Source organism: Centroberyx gerrardi, chromosome 16 (genome assembly GCF_048128805.1).
Source record: "Centroberyx gerrardi isolate f3 chromosome 16, fCenGer3.hap1.cur.20231027, whole genome shotgun sequence".
Taxonomy (NCBI): Eukaryota; Metazoa; Chordata; class Actinopteri; order Beryciformes; family Berycidae; genus Centroberyx; species Centroberyx gerrardi.
The window spans coordinates 11,558,154-11,572,417 of NC_136012.1; the positions used below are offsets into that span (position 1 = coordinate 11,558,154).

The 14,264-nt window shown below is 47.3% G+C and overlaps 3 protein-coding genes across 3 annotated transcripts; 2 read left to right on the top strand and 1 right to left on the bottom strand.

The window, feature by feature from the left end:
- The first annotated feature begins 4,854 nt into the window (after positions 1 to 4,854).
- tomm5 (translocase of outer mitochondrial membrane 5 homolog (yeast)) lies at positions 4,855 to 5,787 on the top strand. Its single transcript, XM_071908489.2, has 2 exons — positions 4,855 to 5,075; positions 5,475 to 5,787. Exons 1-2 carry the CDS (start codon positions 4,955 to 4,957, stop codon positions 5,507 to 5,509), a joined length of 156 nt encoding a protein of 51 aa, XP_071764590.1. The 5' UTR covers positions 4,855 to 4,954; the 3' UTR covers positions 5,510 to 5,787.
- A 728-nt stretch (positions 5,788 to 6,515) lies between these two features.
- On the top strand, positions 6,516 to 8,759 carry LOC139918922 (zinc finger and BTB domain-containing protein 5-like). The gene has a single exon (XM_071908459.2). It carries the CDS (start codon positions 6,516 to 6,518, stop codon positions 8,646 to 8,648), a length of 2,133 nt encoding a protein of 710 aa, XP_071764560.2. The 3' UTR covers positions 8,649 to 8,759.
- A 738-nt stretch (positions 8,760 to 9,497) lies between these two features.
- On the bottom strand, positions 9,498 to 12,637 carry grhpra (glyoxylate reductase/hydroxypyruvate reductase a). The gene is made up of 9 exons (XM_071908483.2): positions 12,418 to 12,637; positions 11,827 to 11,957; positions 11,658 to 11,730; positions 11,454 to 11,570; positions 11,145 to 11,233; positions 10,914 to 11,015; positions 10,563 to 10,698; positions 10,058 to 10,188; positions 9,498 to 9,870 (listed from the first exon to the last, which is right to left on the bottom strand). Exons 1-9 carry the CDS (start codon positions 12,501 to 12,503, stop codon positions 9,749 to 9,751), a joined length of 987 nt encoding a protein of 328 aa, XP_071764584.2. The 5' UTR covers positions 12,504 to 12,637; the 3' UTR covers positions 9,498 to 9,748.
- Positions 12,638 to 14,264: the final 1,627 nt, after the last annotated feature.

Genomic DNA, 14,264 nt, shown 5'->3' on the forward strand with positions numbered 1-14,264 from the left:
AATTACAAACACAATGCCCGCAGCAGTACACGCTTGCACACACACACACACACACACACACATAAGCCATAGCCCCTAATGTGATAAAGGAGAGGTATACAACATATGATTGGTAACTCTATCACCAGACTCCAGCAGTATTCCTGCCCACTGACTGAACAACAGCTCTTATTTTGTGAAAGGACCAGCTGGCTGCTATTGACATCTTGTTCCCAAGTCTGCCCCCTGTTACCAATAACCCCCCCCCCCCTCCATACACACACATACACACACACCCCCGCCAGCTGAAGGCGACACACCGGATACAGCTGCACTGCATGAGGTGCAGGGCAGCAGCAGGGGTTGGTTCAGCAATTCAACAATTCAATCTGACTCGCAGTTGTTGCTGCTGGCCAAGTTGGACACAGACCTCAGCGCACACTCAGTCCAACAGCGGACTTGGCAAAAATACATATCTGAATATTTGGACGACTTGAGGTGAGCTTGATTTAAGTTTGCGAGGCAGCTTGAATAGCTTCAGAGTTCACAAAATACAACCAAACTTATAAATGTGAGGAACACTAAATTCAGCACGCACTAAACTCTCATTTTAGGCAGTGAGAGGGCCGGGATCGCATTTATAGATGAGTCTTGTGATGAAAAACTACTAAACAACTCAGTCCAAATGGCAGCATTAACAATCAACTCCAGCTGATTTGCATTGTTGGTTGTTTTGTTTTTCGTTGGCTGCGTTTCTGCTACCTCTCCTCCAGACATAATCAAATCTACCGTCCTGTTCCTCATTCAGCCTGTCAGCTCATTCCATTAGCATTATGAAGACTGAACTCGCCGTGCACCGCTCATTTCATTTCCCCTTTCATCAGCGACCTGGGGAGGCTTCAGTTCCCCGGTGCACTATTAAATAATGGGTCTTTTTGAACATTAATAGTGCGCTGCGTCGTGTTACTGATCTGTATCGATGGTTCTGATCCGGAAAGAGAGAGACAGCGGGGAATGTCTTGATGTCCTCGCTCGCTGTCTGGAGGAGGCCTTTGGATGTTAGCGGATGATGGATGTTGGGAGTCTGGAAAACTGGCTGCCTCGCTTCTTCTGTGGCTGTCCTGGCCAATTTCCTTCAACTCGGTGATCCTAAAATACTGCATAATAGAGGTCTTATCTGTAAGTAAAAGTAATATTCGGGCAGCCAGTAGGCCAGCAGCTACAATAGGCCTCTGGGCTCTGGCAGGATACTTACATATAGCGAGGACTTTAATATTTCATATCACAGCGAAGAGTATAAGGGGAGAGAACAGCCGACATTTGCTGAGGCTTTACACTTTTTTGTCACCTCTTTGACTTACCGCTTTCTGGTCTCTTCATGTGTAGCTATACATAAATAGAGTGTGGCCTATATTATGGAGCCACTGCCAGTCAAGTGTGCCATCACCGCTGAGCTGTCAAATCAATGAGGTCACGTCTGCCGGAGAGTAACGCTGGTACGGACTGAGAGACGGATACAGATGTGTATTCCCACTCGATTCCGATATTCGTCCTCTTTCCATCCCTCCATCCATCCATCCACCCAAGTTACAACCCACATCCACCCACTGCCATCAGCATGTAACCCATCGACCTATGAATTAATTGAATTCCTTTACTGATATTGATTGGTCAGCAGCCTCCTACAGCCAAAGTGTTTCTGGTGCAACAATATGATTCTGATTACTTAACTGTGTCGATTATTGATTGATCTAATGATCAGTTGGTCGAGGCAATGGGCTGGAGCGGCAGACACCAGCCCGGCACCACCAAGTGCCCCCGAGACAAGCAGCTAAGACTGGAGGGAGGGGATGGGAGGCTGGCTGGCCGGCTGGCTGGACGGCTGGCTGGCTGACTGGCTGGCTGACTGGCTGGCTGGCTGGCTGACTGACTGGCCGGCTGACTGGCTGGCTGGCTGGCTGGACGGCTGGCTGGCTGGCTGGCTGACTGACTGGCCGGCTGACTGGCTGGCTGACTGGCTGGCTGGCTGGCTGACTGACTGGCCGGCTGACTGGCTGGCTGACTGGCTGGCTGGCTGGCTGACTGACTGGCCGGCTGACTGGCTGGCTGACTGGCTGGCTGGCTGGCTGACTGACTGGCCGGCTGACTGGCTGGCTGACTGGCTGGCTGGCTGGCTGACTGACTGGCCGGCTGACTGGCTGGCTGACTGGCTGGCTGGCTGGCTGACTGACTGGCCGGCTGACTGGCTGGCTGGCTGACTGACTGGCTGGCTGGCTGGCTGACTGACTGGCCGGCTGACTGGCTGGCTGACTGGCTGGCTGGCTGGCTGACTGGCTGGCTGACTGGCTGGCTGACTGGCTGGCTGACTGGCTGGCTGACTGGCTGGCTGGCTGGCTGACTGGCTGGCCGGCTGGCTGGCCGGCTGGCTGGCCGGCTGCAGTAAGTGGGACAGAGCGGCAGTCAGTCGGGGCAGTTCGAGGCTAACGCAGACAGGCAGCAAGTCTTTCCTGATGTGCGAGTTCTGCCCGTCGTGTTTCTCCTCTGGCTGAGTGACCTCGGAGCAACAACTCCCATCACATGTTCTACCATACAGTACATCCCTGAGTCACCGCAAGGCCTGCAGCGCTGGCAGAGCACAGGCATGAGCGCACACACACACACACACACACAAGCAACACACACAAGAGTAAAAGCAAGATACATCACATCCATGGTTATTTCACATACATAGACACAAGTCACAGGAGCAAAATAACAATTGGTAGGTGTGTGTGTGTGTGTGTGTGTGTGTGTGTGTCTGGGGGCCACTAGATCCTACAAGATGCTGTTAAAAAAAAAACATAATAAAAGATGAATCGATATGGGACATTTTCTCTCCATTCCAGTCACATTCCCGTGAAGGCGGGGGAAACACACGTCTAAATGGAACCGTAATCAGCGGTCATATTAAATCATGTCATGCATTAAATGAAGGCCCCAGAACAGCAAAACGCATTGTTCCGGTCTAGTTGTGTTGCGCTTGTCATGCCTGGCACGGCACGGAGGAGCGCATGCAGGGAAGGAGGCTGCACGTCGCCTTTCTGCTGCCCGAAGGATACGCGCAAAGGGAGGAAGGTAAAAAAAAAAAAAAAGGCGACTGAAGCTATACGCAAATCGCCGACGCCCATTCATAATATGCGTGTTTTACAACCCAGACACCTGACATCCCTTGATCCTTCTGGATTTAGCCCGTTCGTTTTCAGTCTGCATCCAGTGACGGGAATTTCACTGCGCATACGGCATGCGTGGATTCCCATTATCAGCGCATAGACATGTGTTTGTGAATAGGTAGTAAGGCTGGATAGATGAATGGCATCCAGCGGGGTAGCCTACAATGATGATGCCCGGTGGACAAGCAGGTTAAATGTAAACTATTATTGTATAGTTCCACATTATAACCAGGGATGGGCCGGTTTGGTTATCAGAATTAACTAACCACAAATCGGCCCTGTCTATCGCAGATAGCTCATAAATGCTTAATAAATGCCTTTCATGCATAATCAATATTTCCCATCACACTAGACCAACTCTAACTTTAATCGGTGGCAGCAGCCATGCCAGTTAAACCAGTAGGCTAAACAAAGAAAAAAAGGTCAGTCTTTTGTTGCTTCCATTATAATCTTAATCCGATTTAAATCTCTCCGCCGCCTCTCCCAAACCGGGACACGGGTGTAGCCTGCGGGCGATGTGCAAACGACCATTGGTTCAGTTATTCATTTGGATGAGATAAATATCAATCCAAATGGTCGGGACTGATGCAAGGTGCAGACGCCTCCGTACGGGCTGGCCCGGCGCTCCTTTATCAGACAATAACATGGGGAAATACCAAGAAAACTCACCTCGTGGTCTGAGGAGGAGACGGACGGGCAGTCCGGGAGAGGTATCCCGATAAATCACTGATGCGGAGAATGTGAGGAGAAATAATGTTTCTTTTCGCAAAAACGGCGCCGTCGTCCTCCCGGACCGTATGATGTGTGGGGGGTTTGGCTATACGCTGGATGCTGTCATCGTATTGGGACTGCTCTCCGCTTAATCCTCGGCCCTGAGCTCAGAAATAACCCACCCACCCCCTCCCTCCTCTCGTCTCTCTCTCTCTCTCTCGTCTCTCGCTCTCTCTCCCCTCCTCCGCTGTCTGCCCCGAGGACCCCCCGCCCCTCCCCTCCCCATCCCCTCCACAAGGTCAGTTTGGTTAGAGCAATTATTATTATCATTAATATTATTATTATTATTATTATCATTATTATTATGGGGTTTTTTGTACCTTGTGTTGGCAGTTACAGTCTAATCTATGTCAGTTCATATTGCTGACAATATGATAATAATCAGAAATCATCAGCAATCTCTGTTGTTGGTCAGACTGACCTCATCAATATAGGCTACGGTTATAATGCATTATCATAGGCTAGTCACCAATAATGTAGTGGTAAATGAAAAAAGGTGGCTAACCTATGAACTCCATCATAAGGCAAATAACCACCAATATAAACCAAACTCACGTGTATTTTCAGCAAAGCATGCAAATGCATGTCTTCTAAGGGAAAATACCATAACCTAGTTAGGTTATGGTATTTTCCCTTAGAAGACGACATCTACATATCACTTTACTAATTTACTTACTATTTTAGGTACTTAAAAGGTCGGTGTAGTCTATTCGTTAATTAAAAAAGTGGGTAAAGTGAGTTTAAACATTTCACCCTCCGCAACACCCCTGCTTTCATTCAGATTTGCCATATGTGCTGCTGTTTTTCCCTAAAATGTCCTAACGTGCCTCCCGGTGCCTCCGTGAAGTTTGTCCCTCTGCGGGCGCCGTTGTCGTCGTAACATCCGTCATACGCTTTTCCGGTTTAGCTTATTTCATCCATGCTTCCGAAACGATAAATCCTCAACATACACACAGGCAGACTGAGGAAGAATAACAGTTAAAACCACAGCCACTATGTTTAAACTGGAAGGTCTCGGGCCTAAGATGGACCCAGAAGAGATGAGGAAGAAAATGCGAGAAGACGTCATCTCGTCCGTCCGCAACTTTCTGATTTACGTTGCCCTTCTCCGAGCCAGTGAGTATACAGTCAGACAGATGACATTGACGCTTAAAACGTAAATACAGACCTATGATATTCAGGTTTTTATGTATAGTATTGGTATTTAGGATATCGGTTTGTCCTCTGCTAATTGGCTGAGGCATGTGCACCTGTCACCTAACCAATCAATGTACCATAGGTTACAATATTCCCACACGAATAACTACAATTCTGTAATAGGATATACAAACATCACAACAAAACCATATTGCAGTGATGCTATAGGAGATGAAAATAGGTCACTATGAACTCACACACAGACACACTATAAGCCTCTATAGGAATATTGTGGGGATTTTTCACTGCTAAATTTCCCTCCATAGAGCATTATGCACGTTCTAACAGCAACTAATCTTCTGTTTCCTTCATTTGCAGCTCCGTATGTGTTGAAGAAGCTGGACAGCATATGAGTCGAGCAGCCTGTGTCTTCTCCCCTCCCATTCCCCGAGAGTTTACTACATGGAGACAACACGGACATCACCAGACAACACACACTGTGGAAGACAACCAGCGTCCATCACTGCACCGGAGAAACGACCGTGTTGTTAGCTGTATTACTTGTTCTCTGTCGTCGACGATAGTTTGCCTTTTTGTTACAGAAGACACCACATTGTGAGCACTGTTCAAATGCAAAGTATGATAACGGGTGTGCCTGCTGTGTCATGCAATAAAGGGAAAACATGCTGAATTTGTTTGTTTAAAAATGTGAAGAGTTACTGGTATAAAACAGATCCGTCCAGCTTTGCCTAAGAACACTAGAAACGGTTAAACCACGTAAGAAAATCAACATGCCAATAACAACACAGATATAATATAAAGAGGGTTTGAATAAACATGCCTGAAATCCACCAAAATGTAGCTGAAATACATATTCGCAACATCACCAGTTGGAGGCGATATTGTCATTTTCAAAAGAGATGCGGCTTTGCAAGTAATGGTGGCGCGGGGAGACACTGGATGCTAAACCGGATCGATTCCACGAGCGCTATAAATCAACTGGCTTGATTATCATGGTAGTAGTTATTATTTTGGAGTTTATCTGTGAATTGCGGGAATGCAGCTGTGCGGACGGCGGGCAATTTTTCCAGACAAAGGGGCTTGAAACCGTACCGCATCCTTCCGTGTTTTTTGTTCGATCGGGCCCGCCCATTGTAGTCCAGTGCATCTCCAGGATACCCGGGTAAAGGAGACACATCACACTGGAGGTAATGTGGAATGCTGTCAGAGTCCGGTCAAATTGATGCCGTTTCCAGCTGATGAGAAGAGAGTGGGCATGAAGAGTGGCACATATAGGCGCTGTTTCTGAGCAGCTGGACCTTCGTTGGTTTATTATACTGCCAGCAGCACACATACTGGAAAGCATAAATATCCACAAAAAAAAAAAAAACACCCACTTCTCATCACCCCGAGGCTATCATGGACTTCCCAGGTCATTTCCAGCACATTTTCCAGCAGCTGAACCACCAGCGTCTCCACGCCCAGCTGTGTGACTGTGTGGTGCTGGTGGGGGGCCAGAGCTTCCAGGCCCACCGCTCCATCTTAGCAGCCTGCAGCTCTCACTTCCGGGCCCTCCTGAGCTCTTCGGACGGCGACGAGGGCGGGGGACCGGGAGCGGACACAGGCGGAGGCCCCAGTGTGATGGAGCTGGACCCGGAGGTGGTGACCCCCGAGGCCTTCTCCACCCTGCTGGACATGGTCTACACCTCCAGCCTCTCCCTGGGGGCCTCCAATGTGATGGACGTACTGCTGGCCGCCTCGCACCTGCACCTCAACGCCGTGGTCAAGGCCTGCAAGCTCCACCTGTCCAAGCGCAACTTCCCCGCCTCGCCCCCGAAAGGCTGGAGGTCGGTACAGCAGCAACAGCAGCCTCCGTCTTCCCAGGTCGCCACCATGCCTGCTGCTGGTTCAGTTTCAATTCAGCATCTGGAGCTTAGCCTGGTCACCTCTGCCATGGAAGAGGAGCTCCATGAGGGGGAGGCGGGGATGGAGGTCAGCCAGTCTGGTGGGGTTGAAGATGGAGGGGTGAGGGGGAGTGATAGCAGTGAGCAGAGTGCAGCGCTGACCTCAAGGCACAAGCGTAGGTCTCCCCCGCATGAGGAGAGGCTGGGCGGTAGGAAGAGGACCTGCAGGCCGCCCGGGGAAAACTTCAGGGAACGATCCCCTACTGTGACCAGGAGCACCGTCAGCAGAGAGGAGGGAGGAGAGCAGCTGTCCTCCCCGGACTGCCTGAAGACGGACGATGGCCTCCAGGAGAGCAGAGGCGAGGAGGAGGTCGAGGAGAAATATGAGGCAACCAAGGGTGAGTCAGAGGAGATCCAGCTGCCGAGCCAGTCGGACAGCAGCGTAGGAGGTGCGGGCGCGTGGGAGAAGGATGGAGACGCCGACGGGGAGACTGTGGTGAAAGTGAAGGTGGGAGAGGAAGGAGAGGGAGAGGAGGAGGGAGAGGAGCAGAAGATGGCGGTTATTGAGGTGAAAAAGGAAAACCTGAGCTCATCGTCTCCAGACTTGGACACTGTACCCAACAACCCTCCATCTCCAGCAGATGACTGCAGGGAGCATTTGGATGCACCGGTGGGTGATGAGAAAATGGCCATGGCCAGCCCAACAGAGGGTGACGTCAGCTCTTTAGAACCCCAGCTGTGCACCGATCTTCAAACGGACACAGAGAGAGAGGGTGGAGATGTCGGGGAGGAGTCGATTGACGGCGAAGGCCTCGACAGCCTGTCAGAACTGGCCTTTTCCTGTTTCCTCAACCCCGGTGGTGACAGTGTCATGGGGGAACTAGAGGTGGAGGACAGCTTAGCTAGTCTCACTGCTGCTGCCGCCGCCGCCGCTGCCGCCAGCGAAGCTCCGTCAGCTGCTGGAGATGCAGGCGAACCGTCTCAAACCTCTGAAGAAGCAAACACCTCTCCCGCTCCGTCCTCTGATTGTTCCTCCTCCCTCGTTTTTCCGGTCGCTTCCGTTCCATTTCAGCCGCTCATCCCGACTCAGGGCCACGGTTTCAGCGACACGCTCATCCTCCAGCCCACCCAGAGCTCTCTGGCGGGATTCCTGAGGGGCATCAGACCTGCAGGCCTGAGTCTGCAAGCCTCCCTCGTCCAGCCATCCAGCAGAGGGTGCGGCGGTGGCGGCGGCGGCTCAGGGGCACCGGCTTTCCGACGCATCGCCCCCAAAGCGCTGCCTGGATCAGAAGCCTGCGCAGATCCAGACGCCTCCTCTTCCTCTGGACCAGCGGGGGATGCCGTCGATCGGCCGCCCCTTACTAGAGCTTCGGAGGATGTTCTGTCCAAGTGTAAGAAGGCAGCAGCCGAGGACCTTGTGCTGTTAGTGGAGGGAGAGAAGAAATATGCCTGCAAGATCTGCTGTAAGACCTTCATGAACCTGACAGACTGTAAGAAGCATATTCGCGTCCACACAGGGGAGAAGCCCTATCCCTGTCCCAAGTGTGGCAAACGCTTCAGCCAGTCCTCCCATCTGTATAAACACTCGAAGAATACCTGCCTGCACTGGAAAGGCGATCACCAACCTTTCCCAGACACCCTGCTCTGAACTCTACCTACCTGATGGGAGCTTGTCCAGTTGACAGGAGACAGGATTGTTTAGGCTGAAAAAAGGAACTCTGTCAACATGACTATTTATTACCCTAACTTCTCTATTGATTCTTGATTTTATGCTGCATTAAATCAAAGTGGATATGTAGTTGTACATCTGAAGTAATTTATTTTTTTTATACTCTAAACCATGGTGATTTTATGATGACCGTTACATGAAATGAAACATGTTGTCATAGATCAAATGTAGCCAAGCTGAAATGAATGCACTGAACATATTCTCTGAGAGAATAATCTTGTTTACATTATTGCAACTTGAAGAGTGATAAAAGAAATAAATTATGCACTGGAGAATTTCTGTTGTATTTAATTCTTTCCTTTTTACTTGGGTATCAACAATTTACAATTTAACCACATGAAATCTTTACATTTAATCCTCAGGATTATTCGAAGGAAAAATCCAATTTTTTCATCCCAGAAATCCCATTTTACACAAAACTGGAGTGATTTATAACAGTAACACTAGACATGGAGCATTAAAATCAGTATACAGTACAGACCAAGACAGAATAATTATGTAATGAATCTTTCTGGCAAACACTACAGTTGGAATGAGAGGAGAACCAACAGGCAATTCCATTTTATAGGAAACATTTTAAAAAAGGCTTTTGCAATTCGACTGCAGTCTTCCATAGTAGACTGAACATATTTAGTGCTTTTTGTTAAGAACTATGGTTATGGAGTGCTGCTAGTTTATTAGGCTCTCTTTCAAGAGCTTGAATACTTAAATGTATTCAAGGAATGAGATAGCCATTCACTGTGTATTTCCTACCTCAAAAATATAGTGTATTAAATTCATTATTAACTATAAAGGGATAAAAGGAATATATCTAATTAACCTTCCAGCTGAAGGTAAACATTTATGTCTGTCTGATCTACATTAGTATTCTCAGTTTTCTTCATGGTCAAAGCATATTTTTTAATCCTTTCACCACTTTGATTTCAGAAAGGAGACCATCACTATACAGTTTAGTAGCTATGCTTTGTTACTTGGGGTTCATGGTATCCAGAAGGCACCAGAGGAGGCAGCAGGCGGCTCTAGAAGGTGAGTTCACTGGGCATGTCTGTGCCCTGTAAGCCAGCTAGCAGGTTTCGGGCCGACAGGTCCCCCATGATGCCTCTTGTGGAGTAGGTGGCACTGCCGATGTGTGGCAAAACCACTGCATGAGACAAGAGACAACAGACAAAAACAGAAAAAAGAAAATCAAGGATTGTGACAATGAACAGTAAAATAACATTTTTGTCAAATCAGGAAGAAGACATATCGTACTCTGCAAAGCGGAAAAGGAAGAAAAATATGAATACTTAAGAAACATACCCAGAAAAATGCATATTCTGTCTACTCACCACAGTTTTTGAGTGTTAGAAGGGGGTGGTTTGTTGGAAGAGGCTCGGGTGTTGTGACATCGAGTCCGGCTGCAGCTATCTGACCACTGCTCAAAGCCTGGTACAGATCCTCCTGGTTCACCACACTCCCCCTAAAACACACATAAACACTCATCTATATGTCTCCTCAAGAGCTTCTTTGTCTTAGTCCTGTTATATTTTGTTGTCCAAGCACAGCCTTAAGATGTACAGCAGTTCTGTCCAATCATGTGCCATCAAGAGCCATGTGTATGCAGGTTTTCATTCCAACCCAGCACTACACCAGCTGATTTCACTGATTACCATATCTTCAACCAGAGAGGAGGAACTAATCAGTAAAAGCAGCTGCTGTAGTGTTTGGTTAGAATGAAAACCTGCACACACATGGCTCTCGAAGGCACATGATTGGACATCGCTGCTGTACGGCATCTTTGAAAATAATAATATAATAATGGACACACTGCTCTGCGTGGCTTTGGAAGGCTACCTGCTGGAGTTGATGAAGACAGCGGTGTTCTTCATCTTGCTGAAGAAGGCCTTGTCACACAGCCCCTGGGTTTCCGGTGTGAGGGAGCAGGAAACCACCACAAAGTCGCTCTCGGACACCAGCGTGTCGAGGGGAACTGTTCCGCAGAAAGGACAGAGCGGAGAGAAGAGAGGGAGGAAAGTGAGGAGAGTGAATCGAATGAGCAAACCTACTAACCAAAACCTCTCACTCCCACACTGTTATCACTTGTTCCCTTCCCCTTCTGTCCTGCCCCTGCTATCTCACTCACAGACACATAGCCCACACGTCACCTCTCCCTTTCATCTCCTCAGTTTCTTTCTTTATCCTTACCAAACTCTCCATCCACCTCAGCAGCGTGGGGCTTGGCTGTTCTCCCAGAGTACAGCAGCCTCTTCACTCCAAACGGTTTCAGCCTCCTGGCAATAGCCAGACCTGACAGAGCACCAGTTCTTCAGTTTACCAACAAATACATTAGGAAAATAAAAAAAAAAAATCATATGACACCACAGAGTTTGGCTACAGGATCCAGTCTGTGAATGAAGCGATATCAGCAATCCCTACCTATGCGTCCCAGTCCAATGACTCCTACTGTGCTGCCAGAAAGACCATAACCACACAGCCAGAGTGGCTTCCATGTACTCCAGCCACCACTGAGAGAGAGGGAGAGAGAGAGAGAGAGAGAGAGAGAGAGAGAGAGGGAGAGAGAGAGAGAGAGAGAGAGAGAGATTATCTCTACAGGGACAGAGTGTGAGGGGGTGACCAGTGCTGTAATCTCAAAACAAATTCAGATAGAATTGTTTGTACTGCTGGTTAAACGACAACAGAAACATCATCAAAGTAGAGCCTGATGAGTGTAAATGTGTAACTGACTTCTTGACCTCCTCCACTCCCTCTGGTATTCTCCGTGCGGTAGCCAGGAGCAGAGCCACAGTCAGCTCTGCCGTCGCATCAGTCAGGACGTCGGGAGTGTACCCAACACGTATGCCACTGTTGGAGACAAATGACAACAACAGAAGTATAATTTACAAGCCACGAGACACTTACTTATACCAGTGGAAGGTCAATGTAGCTCACCGTTTTTTTATCTCATCAAGGGCCAGGTGGTCAAATCCCACCGACAGGGTGCTGATCACCTTCAGGTTCGGCCCTGATGTATTTGGACCAGAGACAAATCAGCTGGTTAGACCCAATGGCACAGTTCTGCACACAGTCCAGATCAGTGGACATCCTCCAGTAGGCCTACCTGCAGCATCCAGAACCTCGGCGTCGATCTTGTCCGACAGCAGACACAGCAGCCCGTGCGCCCCCTCCACGCCTTTTAGAAGCTCGGCCCTCGGCACCGGCTCATCCGAGTCCCACAGAGACACCTGACATCTGTTTCCATGGGGCGGGAGAAAGAGACCAGGAGGTGCATGAGGCAACCTAATGTCAGTTTAATCTGCAAAAGGAAATATTACGAGGATCCTCTGTTGTCTCCTTGTGATTTAGGTTGAATGATGACTGTAATGGTGATGTATCATTTTTATATATCTGGTATATATTATAACATTGAGTGTGACCTGGGAAAAGGTCACAGGCTGACACACTGAACAGACACACTCTGTGGCCGGCTAGTGCACTGTAACATGAAACCTACTACTGGCCAACTCTCTCTGGAAGTCTTTGCCAGCCTAAACCTCATAAAGTTGCGTCAAAATGAAAGGAAACCACCGCACGACGACTCAGTCAGTGTGCACAGTGATTGGCAGGTACAAAATCTGATAAATGCTAGCTTGCCAATGGCTAGTTATCTCGCTATAAGTGAAAATTAAAAATAAATAAACTGCATAATTACACCCCAGCCTGCGACAGGATCTTCATCCCCTCTTGTGGGATGCGTCTGGTGACGAAAACCTTCATGAGTTTCTGAACAGTTTGCATCCCACTTTGAAGAAAAGTCCTCTTCGGACGGAGAATGGATGAGTTTGTAGGGAGAAAGGACGTCCACACACCGCTCACACAGACATCTGAACTGCTGTCTTCTGCCGTTTAAGAACTACACTTCACACGCTCCGTCAGACATCAGGAAGTATTTGGTTTTAGAACACTGCGCCTGCGTGGAGTTGTCATTTGACGGGTCGGTCCATACACCGCAAAGAAATAAGGTTGTGGCTTATTTCTCTTGGCATCACTATTTTTTTTCCTGATACACGTGTATCTGCCCTTGTGTCAATTTTAAAATCAAGTCCAATACCTTGTTTAGGCAGTTTTACTGTCCATGTATGGTTAGAATTATTCACTTGTGTGATTTCTCCTAGAAAATGGACTTGGTGCTCATCTTGATGCTCATCAGCAAACAATGGCGAAATATCCCAACTTTTAACAATTGCATAATTTGATATTACGTGCAGTACGTCTGATTTGATTTCTAAAGCCTCTTACATCTGAAGCACTTTACCCCTTTCTGACTGCTTCACACATGCACACTATTTGCAATAGCCCCTTGCTTGCAAAATATGACCTATTCGCTAACCGAAGCTTCCTTGCCAGGTCTTTTTTTTTTTTTTCCTTTGGCAGCTCTTTGTCTGATGGAGAGCCGACGTTGACGTCATTTCCGCCAACCCTTTGGTTGACTTTTACCCTATGTCAATGTATGGGAGGTAACTTCAAATAAGAAATCTAGAAATCATATGGCTTTGATTTTGAAATATGTTGTACCAACATATCTAGTTTGCCTTCATTTCAATTTACATTAACGACAAAATGTTATAGTGTAATGTTATAATCAATAAATCAATCAATCAATAAATATCAGATTTGACTTCAAATCACAAAGCGGCATAACTGCAAACTTGACACACCGATGACTGTGTAAAGCCTACGTTTTTACAGGCTTATTTACATTATGATGACATCTATTTTCCTTTTGCACCAACCGCTATAATAAAATGATATCATTACAACACAGCTAGTAAATACTTTGTCATACTCTTGCCCCACCCTTGCTGCTCTACATGTGTCATGTGCAATATACAGTATATTTATATACTGAGGCTCATTAGGCCTGCCAGTGCACCTTTACTATCAACTCATTTGTACATAAGTATTATTATATTCAGATCATATGCAAATTCAGTAGAACCTCAGTTATCCCGTTGGACTGGAGGTCACTGGGGAAAATGAAATGTTTTGCACACCGGTGTGTATTCTGGCCCAAAGCTTTTTCAAAATATGAAACAAGCTCACAAGCATTCTGAAAAGCTGTGTTTGTAGTTCAATTTGAAGTTCATGTTTATAATTGTTAATGTATCCACAAAGAAATAATAACAATTGTTATAATATTATGTTATGTAATATTAATAAGTTTTATTGCTATTCATGCCTATTCAGTAAACTCTGAGGGGTAATTTTCAACACATCAGTGTATTTAGTTTGGTTGTTGACACAACCTATCTTAATAACGTACTGTGTACTGTGTCAATATGTGTTATTAATGTTGTGCTGAGATGTAATATAAATGTGTGTTGTCCCAAACCAGACAGGTTGTGTTGAAAATTACATCTGTTTTAAATATGCGATTCTGAGATTGTACAAGGTCATCTAGTTTGTGTTTTGAAGCTTTCATATACACTGTAAATGGAAATTAGATCTTTATTCCAAATTATGCTTCTATAACCAGAGTAGAGAAAAGCTGCCATACAC

Excerpts from the sequence above, each read along its gene's own strand:
- tomm5 (XM_071908489.2), top strand. The coding sequence starts at position 4,955 with ATGTTTAAACTGGAAGGTCTCGGGCCTAAGATGGACCCAGAAGAGATG. Across the intron at positions 5,076-5,474 it reads CGTTGCCCTTCTCCGAGCCA|CTCCGTATGTGTTGAAGAAG; the intron begins GTGAGTATACAG and ends CTTCATTTGCAG.
- LOC139918922 (XM_071908459.2), top strand. The coding sequence starts at position 6,516 with ATGGACTTCCCAGGTCATTTCCAGCACATTTTCCAGCAGCTGAACCAC.
- grhpra (XM_071908483.2), bottom strand. The coding sequence starts at position 12,503 with ATGCAAACTGTTCAGAAACTCATGAAGGTTTTCGTCACCAGACGCATC. Across the intron at positions 11,958-12,417 it reads ATCCTGTCGCAGGCTGGGGT|ATGTCAGGTGTCTCTGTGGG; the intron begins GTAATTATGCAG and ends CCATGGAAACAG. Across the intron at positions 9,871-10,057 it reads TCTAACACTCAAAAACTGTG|TGGTTTTGCCACACATCGGC; the intron begins GTGAGTAGACAG and ends TGTCTCATGCAG.